The sequence below is a fragment of the Scyliorhinus canicula genome, chromosome 4, assembly GCF_902713615.1.
Source record: "Scyliorhinus canicula chromosome 4, sScyCan1.1, whole genome shotgun sequence".
Taxonomy (NCBI): domain Eukaryota; kingdom Metazoa; phylum Chordata; class Chondrichthyes; order Carcharhiniformes; family Scyliorhinidae; genus Scyliorhinus; species Scyliorhinus canicula.
The window spans coordinates 139,371,471-139,393,608 of NC_052149.1; the positions used below are offsets into that span (position 1 = coordinate 139,371,471).

Here is a 22,138-nt window from a genome sequence, read left to right on the forward strand (position 1 = left end):
GGGATTGGGAAAGGGTATTCGATAGTAACATTTTCTGTCAGTTTAATTATAATACTGTGCATAATAAAAGATCACTAGGGTTAAAGTTACAAGCCTGATGCTGTAATTTATTATGCTTAACCAAGGATCCTGGGTATTTTAAATAAAATCTTATTTCACCTGTGTTGCAACTCCTGGTCAAGTGGGGCTGGAATTGACTGCACACCTGCCAGGGTATCGTGACAACATGGACTGTGGCACCACTTTATCAAGGGTAATTAAGATTGGGCAATAAATGCTGGCTAATGCCCACAACCCACAAACAAGTAAAAAAAAAACAATAATCATGGGAGATTTAAATCTTCATATAGCATAAACAAATCAAATTGGCAAATGTACGTTGAAGACAAATTCTTAAGATTCCTATATGAGAACAATACATTGTGGGACCAACCAGGTAGTAGGCTATTTTGGACCTAGTAATGTGCAACGAGACATGATTAATTAAGTATTTCACAGTAAAGTACCCTCTAGGGAAGAGTGATAATATCACAATGGAATTTCACATTCAATTCAAGAGTAAAATTTTGGATCTAAAACCAGTCTAATAAATTAAAGCAAACTTAATTACAAAGGTTTAAGACAGAATTGACTAAAGTGACTAAACACAGTAGATAAGCAGTGGCAGACATTTAAGCAGATTTTTCATCGCTCTCAACGAATATAATAGTGAGAAAGAAAGACCATGAGAAGGATGAACAATCATGGTTAACTAAGAAAGTTAGAGATGGTAATAAATTGAAAGAAAAGATGTATGATCCTGCAAATATTAATGGTGGACTAGACGTTTGGTGAAATTTTAGAAACCAGGAAAGGGTGACTAAAAAAGGATAAAGATGGAGAAATTAGAATATGAGAGTCAACTAGTAAGAAATATAGAAATGGACTTTAAGAGCTTCTACAAGTATATATAAAGGAAGTGAGTAGCTCGAGTAAATGTTGGTCCTTAGAAGGTGAGACAAGGATTAATAATGGGGAATAGGAAAATGGCAGAGACTTCCAACAAATAATTTGTGTCTGTCTTCACAGTAGAAAACAAGAACTGTATTTGATTAAGAGCAGAGAGTTAAAGGGCTAAAGGGAGAAAGGAAACCAAAACAATCACTCACTAGAAAAACTAATGGAACTAACGAGTGTAGACGAGCAGAGAGATCTCGGTGTCCATGTCCATAGATCCCTGAAAGTTGCCACCCAAGTTGAGAGGGTTGTTAAGAAGGCGTACGGTGTGTTAGCTTTTATTGGTAGAGGAATTGAGTTTCGGAGCCATGAGGTCATGTTGCAGTTGTACAAAACTTTGGTGCAGCCGCATTTGGAGTATTGCGTGCAGTTCTGGTCGCCGCATTATGGGAAGGATGTTGAAGCATTGGAAAGGGTACAGAGGAGATTTACAAGGATTTTGCCTGGTTATGGAGGGAAGATCTTATGAGGAAAGGCTGAAGGACTTGAAGCTGTTTTCATTAGAGTGAAGAAGGTTAAGAGGTGACTTAATTGAGGCATACAAGGTGATCAGAGGATTAGATAGGGTGAACATTGAGAGCCTTTTTCCTCGGATGGTGATGTCCAGCATGAGGGGACATAGCTTTAAATTGAGGGGAGATAGATATAGGACAGATGTCAGAGGTAGGTTCTTTACTCAGAGAGTAGTAAGGGCGTGGAATGTCCAGCCTGCAACAGTAGTGGACTCGCCAACACTAAACGCATTCAAATGGTCATTGGATAGGCATATGGACGATAAGGGAATAGTGTAGAGGGACTTTAGAGGTGTTTCAAAGGAGGGCGCAACATCGAGGGCCGAAGGGCCTGTACTGCGCTGTAATGTTCTATGTTCTATGACAGTAGACATTTACAGGAAGTTTTAATTTCTGATGGGCTGATTCCTGTTGCCTGGCATTTTTTGGGAATGTCTCTGACTCTCTGAGCTCAGGTTGAAGACTTGGACCAGATAATCGGCACTTACCTCTATATTTGCCAGGGAAATGTTGGACAATGTAATATCTGGCCTATCTCCAGGGGTAGCTATGGTAACTCAACCCAACCAGCCCCAGCCATTCACCTGACTGCTTCCTCCGATCAGGGCCCCTCCCCCCGCCCCGGCCACCAAACTAACCCCCAACCCAACCACCTCCCCAACCATGGAACTATAGCCCAACCAAACTACTTTCTGACTACCCGACAACCCATAAACTTGCCCATCAATTCCTTACTACCCTCTCAACCAACTGATTGTTAATAACATCCAAGCTAGTTGGTGATGCCGAAACAAGACATGGAGCTTATCTTTACTGAAAGAGTTTGTTGACTTGATTAATCTCGCAAATCTCCTCCCATTCAATCCAGTGTCCAGCCATCCCCTATTTATAATCTCTTTTGGAAGAAAATAAAAGGTCAATAACATAAACTAATGAACTGGGTTGACAGACCCTGGTGAGACACTATAACACATAACATCTAAACCTCACAGGAAACTTACTAAATCAAATTGAAATATAATTTCTACGGGTGACGATGCATTCCAGACCCCATGGCGGCCACAAGACATGGAAGCCGTGAAGCATACTGATGGATATTGTATGCTCCCTCTCCAGAGCCATCCAGCCGTGAACATAGGGGCAGAGAGTCAGGTCGGACAACCCCCTAGATCGCTCACTGCCTGAATCTGTTGATGGCCACCTTGGTGAGGCCCAGAAGCAGACTCACAAGGAGGTTCTCCTCTCTGCTCCCCTCTGCCCCAATGATCCCTCATCTATAATATTTTTAAAGTATAATGAAAATCAATAAACACAAATGAGAGGGGTGATAAAATGTGGTGGAGCACTGTAACTAAATCAAAACATGAAAGCTAATTTAGCTAACTAAACCAAAATATAATTTCCAGAGAAGATGAATCACCCCAATCTCTGTGGCACCCACAGGTTGCGGTAGATCTGAAGGGTATGGTGTAGACTGCATGCTTTCTCTCCAGAGCCACCTGGCTATGAACATAGCAGCAGTAGAGGAACAGACAGGTTGGATAACCCTCTCGATCATCCGCTACCTGGACCTGTTGATGGCCAACTTGGTCAGGCTCAGAAGCAGGCCCATGAAGAGTTCCTGCTCCTGCACCCAGTGATTCCCTATCTATATGCACTCAAAGACAGGAAACATCCATCACCTCTTTCTCTTAACCTCAACAATGTAATTGACAGAACATTAGTATTGTCTAACTCCCCACCTCTACCAAACAAACCCCAACATAATTACCTCTCTAACCACCCAATTATCCCTCCCACCTAATCTGACTACCCCTTGATTACCTTGACTACACCATTCCACCTAACTACCATTTATCCTGACCCAACTCACCATCCAACTATGACCCAACCATATGACTACCAATGTCCCACACCACCATCCTGCCCAACCACCCTACCGACCATCCAAATAGTCCCCCAATAATCCTGACCAGCCAACTATGCCCCTCACCCCCCATCGATTCAGCTATGCATTCGCACACAGAGCCATCCTAATTCATTAAAAGACTTGAGATCTATAAAAACATACCTGAATATAGCAGCTTCAGTTGGAAAAAGGGGCTCACAGGAATGTGTCCTTTCCTTTCCCTGACTCGATTCCACTTGCTGGACTCGTTCTGGTGAGGTGTTTCCCTCCATTTCTGCTTCAGCCCGGATCAGAAAGCATGGTGAAAGTGGACAGTTCCATAAGTTTGGAGAAACCCTAGCAGGCAGTGGCCATGTGCCCAGCAGTGCCACTGACTGGAAGATGTGGGCCAATGAGTCTGCAAAGGGATATAAATAGGTTCAGTGAGTGGGCAAAACATTTGTAGATGTAATAAAATACATTGTTGTCCACTTTGGTAGGAAGAATAGAAAAGCATAATCTTATTTAAATGGAGAAAGACTGAATAATGCTGCAATACAGAGGAATCTTGAACTATATGAATCACAATAAGTTAGCGTGTATGTACAGCAGGTAATTCGGAAGGCAAATAGAACAATGATCTTCGTTGTAATAGGGGTGGAATATAAAAGTAGGAAGTCCTGCTCTAACTGCATAGGGTGTTGATGTGCTCACATCTAGAGTACTGAGTAGAGTTTAACTCCTTATTTATGCAGAGATATACTTGCATTGGAGGCAGTTCAGAGATTTCTCTCCAGGTTGATTTCTAGGATGAGAGGGTTATGTTATGAGGAAAGGTTGATCAGATTGGTCCTATACTCACTGGACTTACAGAAACATATAAGGGGTGCAATTCTCTCATCGGGAGACTAAGTCCCGACGCCGGAGTGAAAACCGGAGTGTTTCACTCCGGCGTCGGAGGCCACTCCCAGCCCCCTATTATCCCATCCCCGGGGGGCTAGGAGCGAAGGTATGTCATTTACGCGCGCCGGACCTTGGCGCCACATAAAAGCGAGGCCGCGTAGATGACGAGGCGTAAATGACGTCACCCGTGCATGCGCAGGTTGGCCAGCGCCAACCCACGTATGCGCGGTTGCTGTCCTCCCCGCGGCCGCCCCGCAAGAAGATGTTGGATGGATCTTGCGGGGCGGTGGAGGAAAGGAGGTCCTCCTTCAGAGAGGCCGGCCCGCCGATCGGTGTGCACGATCACGGGCCAGACCCCTTTTGAGGCCCACCCGGTGCCATCTTCATGGAAGATACAGTTTAAAAATAACGGTATCCCAGTTAAGACAGAGATGAGAAGGAATTTTTCCTCTGAGGGGTATTAGTGTTTGAAATTCTGTCTCCCAGCGAGCAGTGGAGGCTGGGTCATTGAATATATTCAATGCTGAGTTGGACAGATTTTCGATCAACATGAGAGTCATGGATTATGGAATGGAGGCAGAAAAGTGGAGTTCAGGCCACAGTCAGATCAGCCATGGTCTTACTGAATGGTGCAGCAGGCTCGAAGGGTTGAATGGTCGCCTCCAATTTCCTGTGTTCTTATTTTCTAAAATGTTACTCTTGCCCAACATTTCTGTTTTCACTGTGGAACAGAGCAGCTTTCATTGAATGTTGGGCCCGACTTCTTGACCTTGCCACCTTCATCTTTTGATCTGAATGCAATGTTAGTTAACTACAACTAACTCGGATCTTTGTATCTCTTACTGTAGAACCATGTCATTGCAGTGCTTTAAGCGCAAACGCAATAAACCCACAGATTTTTTTATTGGGAAAAAATGTACCTGAATGAAAGTATTTATTTGGCACAGAGTGGTGTTTACAATCTGGGAATAGTACCCAACTGTTAAGAGACTAGAGATGTAAAATTTGGAATATTTCTAAATAAACATTGTGCCCAAGAACATTCCATTTGTCTCAAAAAATGACAGAGCTGCCTCTTGTTTAACAGCATTTGGTTAAACAAAAATTCTCAGCCGAAATTTCTCAATCTTCCGGCACTTTAAAGATACAGAAGATTGTTTGTGCATATGTTTTGTGCAGGTATTTCAAAGGCTGAATTCAAAGTTTCAAAGCACAAGTAATTGGCAAGGTTAAAAAGCTATTAAAGTAAAACATCCGGATTACTCGGAAAACTGGACACCCTCTGAACCTCATCGACTTTATTTTTGAAATAACATAAATATTTTGATTCCATTAGTCATCACTTAGTGTGGTGTGATTTGTTCAGAAGTAGGTTAGGTGGGCAAGTCTTGGACTATTTAACATGTAGGCTGGACTGCCCTTTCAGTCAGTCATTATTCGAGCTGTCTTCTACCATGCAGCTACCCCTGGACTTGATCTTGTTGCTAGCTGCTGCGCTGGTTGGCCATGCAGCTCCTCCGACCTGCTATTCAAGAATGCTGGGCATGAGAAAAGAAATCAAGAACAGCATTGAGAACCTGCAGGCAGAACAGTTCACAGTGAGTCTGCATCGTGTCTTTGTGGGTCGGTTAGCTCAGTTTGCTGGACGGGTGGTTCGTGATGGGGAACAATGCCAACAGCGCGGGTTCAATTCCTGTATTGGCTGAGGTTATTCATGAAGCCCCTGCCTTCTCAACCTTGTCCCTTGCCTGAGGCGTGGTGACCCTCAGGTCAAATTACCACAGTCAGCTCTTAAAGGGGAGAGCAGCCTATGGTCCCCTGGGACTATGGCAACTTTCACTTCACTTCATCTTGTCTTTGTGTTATTGGAGACATGGCGAGGACTTTAACATGTTAAACTGCCTGACATTTGTCCTTTTCTCCTTTCAAGAAACGCTGTGTTGCTAAGCTGCCCGACCTGCACATAGATATCCATGTAAGTCAAATATTTATTTCCCTCTTATTAATAAGTTACATTAACTGTGGATACTATTTAGAATGCTTGTACATTCCAGGTTGAGGTAGCACTATACCACTTTGATGATAAATATGCAACTTGCTTATAGGAAATTGTGGTTGTAATGAAGTAATGGAGGTTAAGGGATTAATTCAGTTTTAAGACACAGGTCTTTCAAATCAACAGTGTTCATCAATATTGAATTGCCTCATTTCACCCTTATCTGCATGGTGAATAAAATTAAATTAATGATCTAGTGAAACCATTTTAAAAACAATTTCTGTGAGATGGGATTGTTGCTTTATCATTTACTTTATCATTGTCCAATTTCTTCATGTTTATTCATGATCAGATCATAATTGCTCTTGTCATCAAAGGTGAATTGTTCTTTTGAAAGGTAAGAGGGTGCAAATTCCCAGAAAAACAATATTAAAAATCTTTATTGTTTTACTATTTCTCCCAATGGACTAAAAGTCCTGCCTTCAACAAGTACAGACTCATTGGCAACCAAACTCACATTGATTTAACCCAGCATTTCCCAAATTGGGTTCTGCAAAATCCTGGATTTTTGTAGGACTCATCCAAGGATTCTGCGGTAGGTCCAGCCATTTTATAGTTGGAAAAAGAAACATCCTTCTAGCTCATCCAATCAAAGTCCGTTTTCACACTGCATTGGTTACTGATAGGCACACCGGTCACCCTATCAATAGCCAATGCTTTGAGAAGCCAACCTCTGATTGGATGAACTGGAAATTGTGGCAAAGTCAGTGTTGTAAATCACCAGCAATCATGCGGAGGATCCACCACCAGTGCTTCTGGTGAAGAGGAAGGAGCTGCAGATGAGGTTTGACTTGTTGTCCACCGGAAAGGCGATTTGGCAGTTGAGGCGGCGAAGGGGTTGTTTATGAGTATGGGGAAACGGCCAGACGCTTGATGGTGGGCCAGCTCTGCCAGTAGGCGGCCACGAGACAGATTGTTCAGGTTCGGGATAGGACGGGGAAGATGGTGGTTGCACCGGAGCAGGTGAATAAAGTTTTTGAGGAGTTTTACAGGAAGTTATAAAGTCATAGATGTTTACGGTATGGAAACAGGCCCTTCGGCCCAGCTTGTCCATGCTGCCCAGTTTCTATCACTAAGCTAGTCCCACTTGCCCGCATTAGGCCCATATCCCTCTATACCCACCCTGCCCATGTAACTGACTAACTGCTTTTTAAAGGAAAAAATTGTACCCGCCTCTACCACTGCCTCTGGAAGCTTATTCCAGATACTCGCCACCCTCTGTGTGAAGAAATTTCCCCCCTGGTCTCTTTTGTATCTCTCCCCTCTCCCCTTAAACCTATGCCCTCTAATTCTAGACTCCTCTATCTTTGGGAAAAGATGTTGACCTTATCTATGCCCCTCTTTTTTTTATAGGCCTTTATAAGGCCTATATATAGGGCAGCACGGTAGCATTGTGGGGCAGCACGGTAGCATAGTGATTAGCACAATTGCTTCACAGCTCCAGGGTCCCAGGTTCGATTCCGGCTTGGGTCACTGTCTGTGCGGAGTCTGCACATCCTCCCCGTGTGTGCATGGGTTTCCTCCGGGTGCTCCAGTTTCCTCCCACAGTCCAAAGATGTGCAGGTTAGGTGGATTGGCCATGATAAATCTTAGTGTCCAAAATTGCCCTTAGTGTTGGGTGGGGTTACTGGGTTATGGAGATAGGGTGGAGGTGTTGACCTTGGGTAGGGTGCTCTTTCCAAGAGTCGGTGCAGACTTGATGGGCCGAATGGCCTCCTTCTGCACTGTAAATTCTATGATAATCTATGATAAGATTACCCCTAAGCCTCCTGCGCTCCAGGGAAAAAAGTCCCAGCCTATCCAGCCTCTCCTTATAACTCAGACCATCAAGTCCTGGTAGCATCCTCGTAAATCTCTTCTGCACATCCTCTCCGTACTAGTATAACAATATCCTTCCTATAATAGGGTGACTAGAACTGGACACAGTATTCCATGTGTGGTCTTACCAATGTCTTGTACAACTTCAACAAGACCTCTCAACTCCTGTATTCAACATTCTGACCAATAAAACCTGGTATGCTGAATGCCTTCTTCACCACCCTGTCCACCTGCGACTCCACCTTCAAGGAGCTATGAACCTGTACCCCTAAATCTCTTTGTTCTGTAACTCTCCCCAACTCCCTACCGTTAACTGAGTAGGTCCTGCTCTGATTTGATCACCCAAAATGCATCACCTCACATTTATCCAAATTAAACTCCATCTGCCATTCATCGGCCCACTGACCCAATTGGTCAAGGTTCTGTTGCAATCTTATATAATCTTCTTCACTATCCACTATGCCACCAATATTGGTCTCATCTGCAAACTTACTAACCATGTCTCCGACATTCTCATCCAAATCATTAATATATATTACAAATAGCAGTGGACCCAGCATCGATCCCTGAGGCACGCTGCTGGTCACAGGCCTCCAGTTTGAAAAACAACCCTCCACAACTACCCCTCGGCTTCGGTCGCCAAGCCAATTTTGTATCCGATTGGCTACCTCACCCTGGATTCAGTGAGATTTAACCTTTTGCAACAACCTACCATGCGGTACCTTGTCCAAGGCCTTGCTAAAGTCCATGTAGACAACGTCAACTGTACTGCCCTCATCTCCCTTCAAAAAACTCAATCAAATTGGTGAGACATGACTTTCCCCTTACAAAGCCAAGTTGACTTTCCCTAATTAGCCCTTGCTGTCTCAATGCCTGTGTCTCCTGTCCCTCAGAATACCTTCTGGCAATTTACCCACTCCAGAAGTACGGCTAATTGGTCTGTAGTTCCCAGGCTTATCCCTACAGCCCTTCTTAAACAAGGGCACAACATTTGCTACCCTCCAATCTTCAGGCACCTCTCATGTGGCTGTCGATGATTCAAATATCTCAGCTAGGGGGCCGGCATTTTCCTCCCTAGCCTCCCACAACATCCTGGGATACATTTCATCAGGTCCTGGGAAGTTATACAGTATAAGTCGGAGCCCCTCGAGGATGTGTCAGACACAAGGAAATTTCTGGGATAGTTGGAGTGTCTCGTATTGGGAGAGGAGGGGAGTGCAGGGCTGGAGGAGCCAGTGAGGGTGAAGGAAGTGCAGGTGGCAATTGGGAAGATGCAGACAAGGACCGGATGGCTTCCTGGAGGAGTTTTATAAGAAGTTCTTGGATAAGCTGGCGCCACTGTTGGGGTTGTTTTCGGACGCGGTGGCAAAGGGGGTCTGCCGGCGACAATGGGACAGGCATCCATCTCTTTGCTGCTAAAAAAAGGACAAGAAATCAGTAGAATGTGGGTCGTATAGGCTGATTTTGTTGCTAAACGTGGTGCCAAGATTTTGGCAAAAGATTTTGGTTATGTTGGAGAGATGCCTCCTAAAGTTGATTGGGGAGGAGCAGGCGGGGTTTGTTGTCATCTAATGTGCGATGTCTGTTGAATGTGGTGCTTTTTCCAGTGGAAGGGAAGGTGGGGGTGGCGTTGGATGCAGAGAAGATGTTTGACAGCATGGATGCATTTATTTGTTTGCGGTATTGGAGAGATTTGGGATTGGGCCTCAGTTTGTGGTGTGGGTTAGGTTGTTATACAAGGAACTGAGGGCGAGTGTGTGTACGAGTGAGATGAACTCAGGGTACTTCCCTTTGCGTTGGCGAATGAGGCAGGTTTTGCCCTATGACACCCCTTCTGTTTGCACTGGCAATAGAGTTTGTCCATAGCACTGAGGTGCTCGGGAAAATGGAAGGGGATAAGGAGGGGCGAGTGGTGGCACATAGGGTGTCCCTGTGTGCAGATAATTTGCTGCTGCATATTTCCAATCCAGGGGCTTCGGTGGAAGATATGATGGGGTTGCTTAAAAGATTTGGGGCTTTTGCAGTGTACGAGCTAAATTTGGGGAAAAGTGAGTGTTTTTCAATGGCTCCTCCGGAGGCCGGAGAGGGGTGGGGGTTGCCATTTCGGGTCGCCCCAACCCACTTTAGGTATTTTTGGGAGTGCAGGTGGCACGGGACTGGGCTCAACTCCACAAGCTGAACTTTAACAATTTATTGAGCAGGGTTAAGGAGGATTTGCTGTGGTGGGATAGTCTCCCCGCTATCATTGGCTGGCTGGGTGCAGGTGGTCAAGATGAACATTTTGCCGTGGTTCATATTCTTGTTCCAGTGCCTGCTGATCTTTATACCAAAGTCATTTTCTATGGGGATGGAAAGGTTGATTTCCTCATTTATATAGGCGGGTAAAGTGGCAAGGATTAGGAGGATGGTGCTCCAGAGAGGGCAACAGTTGGGAGGTATTGGGCGGCGAACGCTGAGAAGACGCGAGGTTAGAGTAGTGAGTCGGAGACGTCATGGATGAAATTGGAGGCTGATTTCTGTCAGATTAGGGACTGCGGGTGCTGGCAATGGCCCCACTCTCATTTACCATACGGGATACGGGAAGCCCGGTGATGGTGTCCACGTTGAGAATTCGGAAGCAGTTTCAGCAGCACTTTAAATTGGGGGTGGAGCTGAAGATGATTTTGATCCGAGGGAGCTATGTGTTTGAGCCTAAGAGGATGGATGCCAGGTTTCGGAGTTGTGAGGAATGTGGACTGTCGGAAGTGAAGGATCAGCAATATTGGAGGAGGACAGGCCATCTCTGGAGGGTGCCAAAGCCAAGTGGGAGGATGAGTTGGGGATGGAGCTGGAGGAGGGATTGTGGTATGAGGTGCTGTGGAGGGTGAATGCCTCAACCTCGTGTGCAAGGCTGGGGCTGGTTCAGTTAAAAGTGGTACATAGGGTGCACCTGACGATGTCAAGGATAAGCTGGTTGTTTGAAGGGGTGGAGGATGTGTGTGAGCGGTGTGGGAGGGGCCCAGCTAATCATGTGCATATGTTCTGGTCCTGGGGGAAGTTTTGGGAGTCATTCTTCAGCACCATGTCAGTGATCTTACACATGGACTTGGGGAGGGTGGGTTTGTGGAGTTTCTTTGGGGTGACTTCAGTTGGCAATGTTGTGTTAAGTGATTGTTAAAATGTTAAAATTTGAATAAACATATTTTCAAAACAAATGTCACCGGCAAGGTTGAGAGAGATGGTGAGTGGATAGCGGAGTGGGTGGCAGAGAGAGGTAGGCAACAGCCATGGGGCAGGAGGGAAGGCAGACCACAGACCGGGCAGAGAGGGAAGCACACTCTGAGACGAGATGGGAGAGGAAATGGACTCAGAAGCCGGGTGGGAGTAAAAGGTGAGAGTGCGAGTGTGCAAGAGAAAGAGAATTGGTTGTGTGTGAGAGAGTGTGTATGAGAGAGAGAGGAGAGAGCATGACTGTATATGAGAGAGATGTATGTGTGTGTTTGAGAGAGGAAGGTGTGAGTGTGTATGAGAGAGAGGTGAGAGTGTGTGTGAGAGAGGTGTGAGTGTAAGTGTGTATTTGCGTGTGTGAGAGAGAAAGGGTAGTGTGTGTGTGTGAGAGTGTGTGTATGCTTGTGCTTATTTTGGGTGAATCTGTGTGTAAGTGCCTCTGTGCATGTTTAAGATGAGAATCCAGCTTTCCAGCATGATGTGACCATCAATTCACACGACACGTGATTGGAAGTGAACAGTGGTTTTAATGATCTTACAACGGGGCCTGCCTGTGACGAGATGAACTGGCAGGCAGGCTCAGACTGCCAGGCTTTATACTTCCGATTAGTGGGAGGAGCCATGGGCGGAGCCAAGGGTGGAGCCCAGTACAAACTCCTCATCTCCCCCTAGGGGCAGAGCCATGCAACTGCTCGTATACCGAGCTTACACAGACACAGTACATCATATATAATAACAGTGTGAATAACACGGACTGTGATTCACCACATTTGCCCCCTGTAAAAATTGAGTCCAGCGGGGGTGATGTGTCTACCAATTGCCAATTGCGAATTACAAGTTACAAGTTACAATTTACAGGTTATAAATTACAGGCTAAGTCGATCTAACGGCCGAGTCGTCCTCTGGGATCGACGAAGCACTGGGGTTGCAGCCTCTTCTGGTGGCTGGGCGGTGGCGGTCGGCAAGGGAACCATGGCGGACTCCGGGGGTGATTCGGCCAGAGCTTCGTATCCAACTGGTTCGACTGGTGACGGGGCGTGCCGGAAACCCAATGGTGCGGGGGCACGGAGCACGGGCAGCGGAACTGAAGGCGTGGGGGCGCCGGGCGCGGGGGGGTTGGGAGGGGGATAGTGTGAGGGGTATCTCAGCGGCGGTGGTGTTGGAGTTGGATCCTGCAGGTGCCAGGTCCCGGAGGGAAACAGTGTCCTGACGGCCGTCAGGGTACTCTATAAATGCATAGTGTGGGTTTGAACGGAGCAGAAGCACTCTCTCTATGGGTGGGTCAGTCTTGTGAGTCCGGACATGCTTCCGGAGGAGAACCGGGCCCGGTGTCTTTAGCCATGCTGGGAGCGAAACTCCCGTGGTAGTGCCCGTGGAAAAAACAAATAGCCGCTCGTGAGGGGTCTGGTTGGTGGCCGTACATAGGAGGGACCTGATAGCATGGAGCGCGTCGGGGAGGACTTCCTGCCAATGGGAGGTCGGGAGATTCCTGAACTGGAGGGTCAGTAGGATGGTCTTCCAGACCGTTGGGTTCTCCCTCTCCACCTGCCCGTTCCCCCTGGGGTTGTAGCTGGTAGTCCTGCTCGAGGCAATGCCCTTTTCGAGCAGGTACTGACGCAGCTCGTCGATCATAAAGGACGAACCCCTGTCGCTGTGTACGTAGCTGGGGAAACCAAACAGGGTGAAGATACTATGCAGGGCCCTAATGACTGTGTGGGAGGTCATATCGGGGCACGGGATAGCAAAGGGAAAACAAGAGAACTCGTCGATGACGTTCAGGAAGTACACATTCCTATTGGTCGAGGGGAGTGGCCCTTTGAAATCGATAGCAAGGCGTTCAAAGGGCTGAGAAGCCTTGACCAGGTGGGCCCTGTCTGTTCTGTAGAAGTGCGGTTTGCACTCCGCACAGATCGGGCAGTCCCTGGTGATGGCTTTCACCTCCTCTGTGGAGAAATGTAGATTTCGGGCTTTGACGTAGTGGGTGACCCCCGGGTGGCAGAGGTCATCGTGAATAGCTTTCAGGCGGTCGTCTTGCGCGCTGGCTCACGTGCCGTGGGACAGGGCATCTGGGGGCTCATTTAGCTACCCGGTCGGTACATAATATCGTACTTAGAACATAGAACATAGAACAGTACAGCACAGAACAGGCCCTTCGACCCTCGATGTTGTGCCGAGCAATGATCACCCCACTCAAGCCAACGTATCCACCCTATACCAGTAACCACCCCCATTAACCTTATTTTTTAGGACACCAAGGGCGATTTAGCATGGCCAATCCACCTAACCCGCACATCTTTGGACTTGTAGATGGAGAGTTCGATCCTCCATCATTTTTGATCTTTCCCCTTTGAGAGTTGTGGAACATAAAGGCAACCGATCTTTGGTCAGTGATGAGGGTGAACCTCCTACCTGCGAGGTAGTGCCTCCAGTGACGTATCGCTTCCACGATGGCTTGTGCTTCCTTTTCGACCGAGGAGTGTCGAAGTTCCAAAGCGGAGAGGGTTTGGGAGAAAAAGGCGACTGGTCTCCCTGCCTGATTTAGGGTGGCTGCGAGAGCGACCTCTGAGGCATCGCTCTCTACCTGGAAAGGGACGGATTCATCCACCGCCCGCATGGCCGCTTTGGCGATGTCCACCTTGATACGAGTGAAGGCCTGACAAGCCTCATCCGATAGAGGGAAGAGTGTGGCCTTAAATAGTGGGCGGGCTTTGTCCGCATATTGAGGGACCCACTGGGCATAATACGAGAAGAATCCCAGGCACCTTTTGAGGGCCCTGGGACAATGAGGGACAGTGAGTTCTAAGAGGGGGTGCATACGGTCCGGGTCGGGGCCCAGGACTCCGTTCTCCATGACATAGCCGAGGATGGCTAGCCTGGTTGTGCGGAAAACGCATTTCTCCGTGTTATGCGTGAGGTTGAGTTTCTGGGCAGTCCGGAGAAATCGGTCGAGGTTAGCGTCGTGGCCCTGCTGGTCGTGGCCGCAGATGGTGACGTTATCCAGGTACGGAAACGTGGCCCGCAGCCCGTACTGGTCCACCATTCGGTCCATTGCTCGTTGGAACACCGAGACCCCATTAGTGATGCCAAAGGGAACCCGGAAGAAGTGGAAGAGGCGGCCGTCGGCCTCAAAAGCCGTGAAGTGGTGGTCATCCGGGCGGATTGGGAGCTGATGATATGCAGACTTCAGATCCACTGTGGAAAAGACTTTATAGTGGGCGATCTGATTCACCATGTCTGCAATTCTGGGGAGGGGATAAGCATCAAGGAGCGTGAACCGATTAATGGTCTGGCTATAGTCCACTGCCATTCGGAATTTTTCCCCGGTCTTGACGACCACCACCTGAGCTCTCCAGGGACTGTTACTGGCCTCTATGATCCCCTCACGTAGGAGCCTTTGGATCTCGGTTCTGATAAACACCCTGTCCTGCAGGCTGTATCGCCTGCTGCGAGTGACTACGGGTTTGCAGTCCGGCGTGCGATTGGCAAAGAGTGGAGGGGGGTCGATATTTAGGGTGGCGAGGCTGCAAATAGTGAGTGGGGGCAAGGGCCCGCCGAAGCTGAGTGTGAGGCTTTTGATGTTGCACTGGAAATCGAGTCCCAGTAGGAGTGGGGCGCAGAGTTCAGGGAGCACGTACAGCTGAAAGTTTGAGTAGCTAGTGCCCTGGATCGTTAGGGTCGCGACGGTGCGCCCTTGGAGGTAAACAGAGTGGGAGCCCGAAGCGAGGGAGATCGTTTGCGGTGCAGGGAAAATAGGGAGTGAACAGCGTCTTACCAGTTCTGGGTGTACGAAGCTCTCGGTGCTCCCGGAGTCGAAGAGGCACGGTGTCCTGTACCCGTTGATTTCAACGGTCTTTGGGCGCGACTGGTCCAGTGTCACTGCGCTGAGTTGCGGGTAGTTGGCGGCTCGAGCAGCTGTGCTGGAGTGGCCCCGTGATGACTGCCCTCTGAGTTCGTAATCTTCGTAGTCGAATTTCTGAGTTGGAAGAAGATAGTCGCCCCCGTGGATCGCACGTGGCAGGCGGCGAGGAAGATGGCGCCCAAGATGGTGGCTCCCATGAGTTGCACGTGGCCGGCCGCGTGGAGGGGGTTGCCAAGATGGCGGCCCCCATGAGTCGCACGTGTCATTTGGGGGCGGAGTCGGAGTACAGGCTGCAGCATTTCGGGGCCTGCGGGCCTGTGGATTCTGGAAACGGGTGCTCTGGGCTGTGGGGGAGTTAGAAGAGGAGGCCTGTTTCGCCAGGCAGACCTGGGCGTAGTGTCCCTTGCGACCGCAACTGCTGCAGGTCGCGTTGGGGGCCGGGCAGTACTGCCGTGGGTGCTGGGGCTGCCCACAAAAGTGGCACACTGGGGCTGCGTGATGGCTGGGTGGCCGCGTGGTGCAGGCCTGGGGCAGTCGCTGGTCGGGGGCCCAGGATGGGGTTGCTTGGTCCGCGGGGAACGGGGTGAGGCTGCAGAATGAGACTTTCATAGTGGTAGCTAGTTCTACCGTGTCCTCTAAGTTCTGGGCCCCTTTTTCTAACAACCGCTGGTGCACATAATTCGATCTGAGGCCTGCCACGTACACATCCCTAACGGCAAGTTCCATGTGCTGTTCGGCTGATACAGCCTGATAATTACAGTCCCGAGCTAAAATCTTTAACTCCCGCAGGAATTCTTCAAACGACTCCGTGGGGCGCTGGCGGCGGGTCGTAAAAATATGGTGAGCGTAGACCTCGTTGATGGGCCTCACGTACATTCGATCTAGCATGGCTAGGGCCCCCATACACGGGTTGGTACTATTTTGTTGAGAAGATATACGGTGGCTCACCCTTGCGTGCAGTAGACTGAGTTTCTGCTCCTCTGTAGTTTCTGGAGTACTTGATTCAGCCAGATAGGCCTGAAAACATCTGAGCCAGTGCTGGAAGATTTCTCTTGCCTCTGCAGCCTGCGGGTCGAGTTCTAGTCGGTCAGGTTTGAGGGCTGATTCCATAGTTGTTTCTTGAGTTGTTTCTTCGATTTCTTCTTATCGATTTCTTCTTGTTTCCTAAGATCATTAAATTGATGTGACCATCAATTCACACGACACGTAGTTGGAAGTGAACAGTGGTTTTAATGATCTTACAACGGAGCCTGCCTGTGACGAGATGAACTGGCAGGCAGGCACAGACTGCCAGGCTTTATACTTCCGATTAGTGGAAGGAGCCATGGGCGGAGCCAAGGGTGGAGCCCAGTACAAACTCCTCATCTCCCCCTAGGGGCAGAGCCGCGCAACTGCTCGTATATCGAGCTTACACAGACACAGTACATCATATATAATAACAGTGTGAATAACACGGACTGTGATTCACCACACAGCAGCACTACTGATAGTAAACAAATTAGTGAGCTAAAGAATCAGTCTTCCCATTAAAAAGGCCAAAGGAAGGTAAGAGTTCAATATTTGTTGAAAATGCGAACTTTTAAATTATGTTGAATGTATACATGTAAGAAATGGAAAAGACTTTTAAAAACATGTTTTGGTATGTTTGTACCTATTGTACAAAAAAACAATCTTTTTTTTTGTTTAGCTCTTCAACATAATAAAAATGTCAGTCCTCTTGGGAAGTTAAAAGAGTTCCATGGCTGGAAAAGTTTGGGAAATCGTGATGTAACATCCATCGTGCTGTCAATTAGTTTTTTGGGGGCCAGATTTCCTTTCAGCCATAATAACATCGGAACCTAAAGCTGTATAAGCTTTAACTTCCTGATCATTTGTTTTGGCTGATATGATAAATGACCACCAAAAGGAATAGCTCCAGAAAACAGGCAAAAATGATCAATTAGGAGGCCGATTAAATGCTTTAATATATTAATTAAGTTATGACTGCTGAAATTTACTGTAAATGTATGGATTCACAGAACTCCTGCGTGATGTTGAAAATGCGGAGTTACCTGCACGCCGTGGAGAAAATGACTGATCGGCGCTGCCAGGATATGCTGCAACCAACTGTACGGTTAATTAGACGCTTGTACATCATCATGGTTGTACCGTGTAAGGCGGTATGTAATTAATATTCTCATTACATTCTCATTAAGGGGATATGGGGTTATGGGGAGAAGGCAGGGGAATGGTTGACTGGCGGAGCAGACTCGATGGTCCAAATGGTCTAATTCTGCTCCTATGTCTTATGGTCTTATTACACCTTCTTTTCTCAATATTCCAACTTCAAACCTCATCCACACAATCTGGATATGCTTTGGGTGCTGTCGGCCCTCATCCTGCTCAACCTGTTGTATATTTTTGGAATCAATTACAATTTATCTGTTGAAGTTTTGACATTGACAGTGAGAACTTAAGTTGCTGAACATTCAACTTCCTGGATATGGTAGACTTGTCAAGACTTGAACCTTATCCATGATTCTCATAAGTAACTTCTGAAACTGGTTATTGTCCAGTTTCATACAGACGCTGGAATTTTGCTTCCGTTGCCTTTTAAGAAAGTTACATTATCCTGGTAACAAGACACATTATATACCAACAAGTGTAGAAACTTGCAGACCTCACACTGTACCAACAGGTAAAGCCAATATCCCAAGTGGGCAACTGCTCCAAAGAACATGAATCAGAGATTGACTGCAACAGTGAAGTGCCAATTCTCTGACCTCACCTTCTTCAAGTGAAGCCTTCTGCTGAGATCACAAATTTACTTGACCCATTGATGGTTGGGTTCTTATGTACCAAGAGTGACTTGAACCTACGGTAATAGTGAAATATAGCTCTTATCCTGTACAGTTGTAACAGTTGTGGAACTGACTATTTACAAAAGCATTTTTAATTGATCCTTCCAGAATGGAACTGCCTCCTATTCTGACCTTTGCTTACAACACCAGGTTAAAGTCCAACAGGTTTGTTTCAAATCACTGGCTTTCAGAGCACAGTTCTTTCCTCAGGCTGTGCTCCAAAAGCTAGTGATTCGAAACAAACCTGTTGGATTTTAACCTGGTGTTGTAAGACCTCTTACTGTGCCCACCCCAGTCCAACGCCGGCATGTTGGGCAGCACGGTAGCATAGTGATTAGCACAATTATGTCACAGCTCCAGGGTCCCAGGTTCGATTCCCGGCTTGGGTCACTGTCTGTGCGGAGTCTGCACGTTCTCCCCGTGTGTGGGTGGGTTTCCTCCGCGTGCTCCGGTTTCCTCCCACAGTCCAAAGATGTGCAGGTTAGGTGGATTGGCCATGATAAATTCCCCTTAGTGTCCAAAATTGCCCTTAGTGTTGGGTGAGGTTACTGGGTTATGGGGATGGGGATAGGGTGGGGATGTGGGCTTGGGTAGGGTGCTCTTTCCAAGAGCCGATGCAGACTCGATGGGCCGAATGGCCTCCTCTGCAATGTAAATTCTATGAAAATTCTTTTTTTTTTTTTAATTTTTTTATTGGAATTTTTTGCAGAAAATATAACAAAAAGTATAGCAAAAAGCAGTAATATGCAACTAACAGCCCCATAACACCCACAATTCCCCCCATACCGTAACATCACATGTATCACATTCCCCCACCCCCCCCCAAACAAGAGAACTTAACCATAAATTAAAATTAGATAAATCAAATTTAAATAAAATAAGCTAACATAATCATCGCCCCCCCCCCCCCCCACCACCCACACACCCACCCCCCCCCCCCCCCCCCCGGGTTGCTGCTGCTACTGTCCCAGTACCCTATCGTTGAGCCAGAAAGTCGAGGAAAGGTTGCCACCGTTTAAAGAACCCTTGCACCGATCCTCTCAGGGCGAATTTAACCTTCTCAAGCTTAATAAAGCCCGCCATGTCATTGATCCAGGTCTCCACGCAATTCTATGAAAATTCTATGTCCTCATCATGACCTTTGCTAAGTTAACATATCACAGCAGTTTTTTGGGACAGCAATGTTATTTGACACTTAAATATTTTAATTTATTTTCCAGGAACTTGTCTTCATGACGAACAACTGCAGGGCATTACGAAGAACAGCAAGCATGACAATTTGAACATGCCAGATAATGAGATGTCATCTTTTAAAAAGATAATGTACTTTGCTATATAAAGTTCAAAGTGATTTCACAATGCAAGCAGCTTTACAGTTATATTGATTCCAGAGGCAATAGATGGCAAGAGTTGTTCTATATTAGCTGGATAATGGGATACTAATCTTATGCTACCTTGTAGAGCCGAGCTGACCTGAGGTTAGGGGGTGGCACAGTGGTTAGCATTGTTGCCTCACAGCCTCAGGGACCCAGGTTCAATTCCAGCCTTGGGTCACTCTATCTGGAGTTTGTATGTTCTCCCCGTGTCTGTGTGGGTTTCCTCTGAGTACTCCGGTTTCCTCCCACAGCCCAAAGATGTGGAGGTTAGGTGGATTGGCCACACGGAATTGCCCCTTCGTGTTCAAAAGGCTGGGTGGCTTGCTGGGTTAGGGGTGGCCCTGGGTAGGGTGCTCTTTCAGAGGGCTGATGCAGACTTGATGGGCCGAATAGTCTCCTTCTCCACTGGAGTGAATCTATGATTCTAGGTTAGATCTTTAAACAAAACTGGCAATTTCCCTCCCTTGCTGTCTACTATTGGAACATTATACCACAATTTCCAGTTTTGATCTCTAGGCTGTGCTGGATTAACTGTGTTCTGACTCTGACAGAAGTTTAAGGTCAGCTGCGATCTGTGTTCCACAATGAGGCGTGAAATATAAATAGTCAGTGATCCGACTCCTTCTGGGAAGCCTGTTAGTGTGAACCAGTCAAATAAGACGCCAACACTCCAACAAAGACAACTTGACCAAGCGCTCGGAGAGTAGCTGGTATCCACAGGGGGAAAAAAAAATCACAGGCTTCAGGAAAGGAAGGAGTTAAAAAAAGGGAAAAAAGATTTGGCAGTGGTTGATGAGAGGGAAACTGTCAGTGTTGGCTGTCATTACTCCACTTCATTACTCCACGGAAACTTCGGGCATCTGCACATGTGCAGAATAACATGGAAATTCCATTCTTGCTTTCAGTGATTTTACGCCAGGCTGTTGAGGTCCCTCCTCCCTACGAAGTACAATCCTAAGAACTCAGTGAATTGATGAGAGCTTCCACTTTTATGCTGTTCATCTCATTGTAAAAACCCTCGAAACAGTTACAACTTGTTGAATGAGTTATAATTGGGGGTTTAACAGTGCACTGACTGCATAATTACTCTAAACTTTCTTGCTGTCCCTGAAAAACTAATATTTGTGGAATGTCAATTTTTTCCATTCTTATATTTTAAAAGTATATTGTTAAAATGGTTATATTGATATTTTACATTTTATCTAATTGTAATCATTTAGTTTGCCTTCTGAAAATGTAAATTAAATGTGAAGGATAAAGTGCTTTTAGCTTCCTGGTTTGCTGTCTGCGAGAATACTTCAATGCGATTGGCTCCTTAGGCTGCTTACATACTCATTGCTGCTGCGTGTTTAGAGAGTCCCTTGAGTTGGCATCTGATTTAGCCTGCCATTGGGAAAGGGGATGGCTGTGCCACAATGTCAGGGGCAATAGCCTTTGTGTCACCTTCTTCAGGCCTGGATGCAGACTGCAGCAGTTGCTTCAACTGTAATGCGATTAAATTACATTGCAAAGTAAGATGATGCTGTGTAAGATCCCAATCTTTTTCATGGTGACTGGCCAAAAGTCCACTTTATCAGGCAAATGCCATGGATGTGTCACACGTCTGGTTAGTACCCACCTTCAGAGCTATTGACCTCTTGTTTTGTCAAAAATTTAGAGAATCCAGTGCATTTTTTCCAATTAAGGGGCAATTTAGCATGGCCAGTCCACCTATCCTGCACATTTTTGGGTTGTGGGGGCGAAACCCACACAAACACGGGGAGAATGTGCAAACTCCACACGGACAGTGACCCAGAGCCGGGATCGAACCTGGGACCTCAGCGCCGTGAGGCAACAGTGCTAACCACTGCGCCACCGTGCTGCCCACCATTGACCTCTTGTTAAGATCATCCACCTGATCCATAGCTCCAGACATTATGGGCAGGATACTCTGTCGGTTGATGCGGGAGTTGGGAAACGTGATTGAGCGGAGAATCAGTTTTGACGCCGAAACCATGGCGGGTGCCGGTTTCCGCCAAATCGCAATTCCCAGGTGCCTTGACAGCGGTGTCAATGTGTTCCACACCACACGTACAGTAAACACCATTGGCATATCATATGCAGGCCTGACCTGGTATTCTCCAGGGCCTCCGCGATTCTCCGCCTCCATTGGGGCGAATTCCCGACGGCGAGGTTCACTTGTGCTTTTAAAAATTGTAAAACAGGCACCATGCCTGATGAGGGAGAGAGAGGAGGTATGGCACTTAGAGGCACGATTGTGGCTGCAGGTCCTGACACTGGCCGGGCTGGCTATGATGGGGGGGGGGCGGGGGGCTGCCATAGCCTTGGGGGGAGGGGGCATGTGGCCGGGGCCAGGGTGATCCTCCACAGGACTGGGGGGGGTCCAGACAAGGACCGGTATTGCTGTGGCCTGCAAGACAACCATCTTGCTGACCATCACACTGACCACCCACCATGACCCTTGGTTCTTCAGAGTGCCACCGGCCATTTGGGTGCAACCACCCCACCATCTTGGCCCCACCCTCCAGTCCATCACACCCCACCCTCCGTCATACCACATGCTCCCCAGCCAGCCACCACCCACCAGTGGGGCATCACGTGGCCCGACCAAAGGCAATGCCCACAGTAGCCCCTACAGGGGGGGCACAGGACCAGGGCCATGGTGCTTACCGCTGGCATGGCA

General features: G+C 47.4%; 1 protein-coding gene across 1 annotated transcript; it reads left to right on the forward strand.

Annotated features, from left to right (window-relative positions):
* The first annotated feature begins 5,739 nt into the window (after nt 1-5,739).
* LOC119965043 (cytokine-like protein 1) lies at nt 5,740-19,630 on the forward strand. Its single transcript, XM_038795263.1, has 4 exons — nt 5,740-5,897; nt 6,230-6,274; nt 17,258-17,398; nt 19,300-19,630. Exons 1-4 carry the CDS (start codon nt 5,754-5,756, stop codon nt 19,360-19,362), a joined length of 393 nt encoding a protein of 130 aa, XP_038651191.1. The 5' UTR covers nt 5,740-5,753; the 3' UTR covers nt 19,363-19,630.
* The last annotated feature ends 2,508 nt before the right edge of the window (nt 19,631-22,138 follow it).

Coding starts and splice junctions, on each gene's coding strand:
- LOC119965043 (XM_038795263.1), top strand. CDS start 5,754: ATGCAGCTACCCCTGGACTTGATCTTGTTGCTAGCTGCTGCGCTGGTT. Junction 5,898..6,229: donor TGCAGGCAGAACAGTTCACA/GTGAGTCTGCAT, acceptor TCTCCTTTCAAG/AAACGCTGTGTTGCTAAGCT. Junction 17,399..19,299: donor TGGTTGTACCGTGTAAGGCG/GTATGTAATTAA, acceptor TTTATTTTCCAG/GAACTTGTCTTCATGACGAA.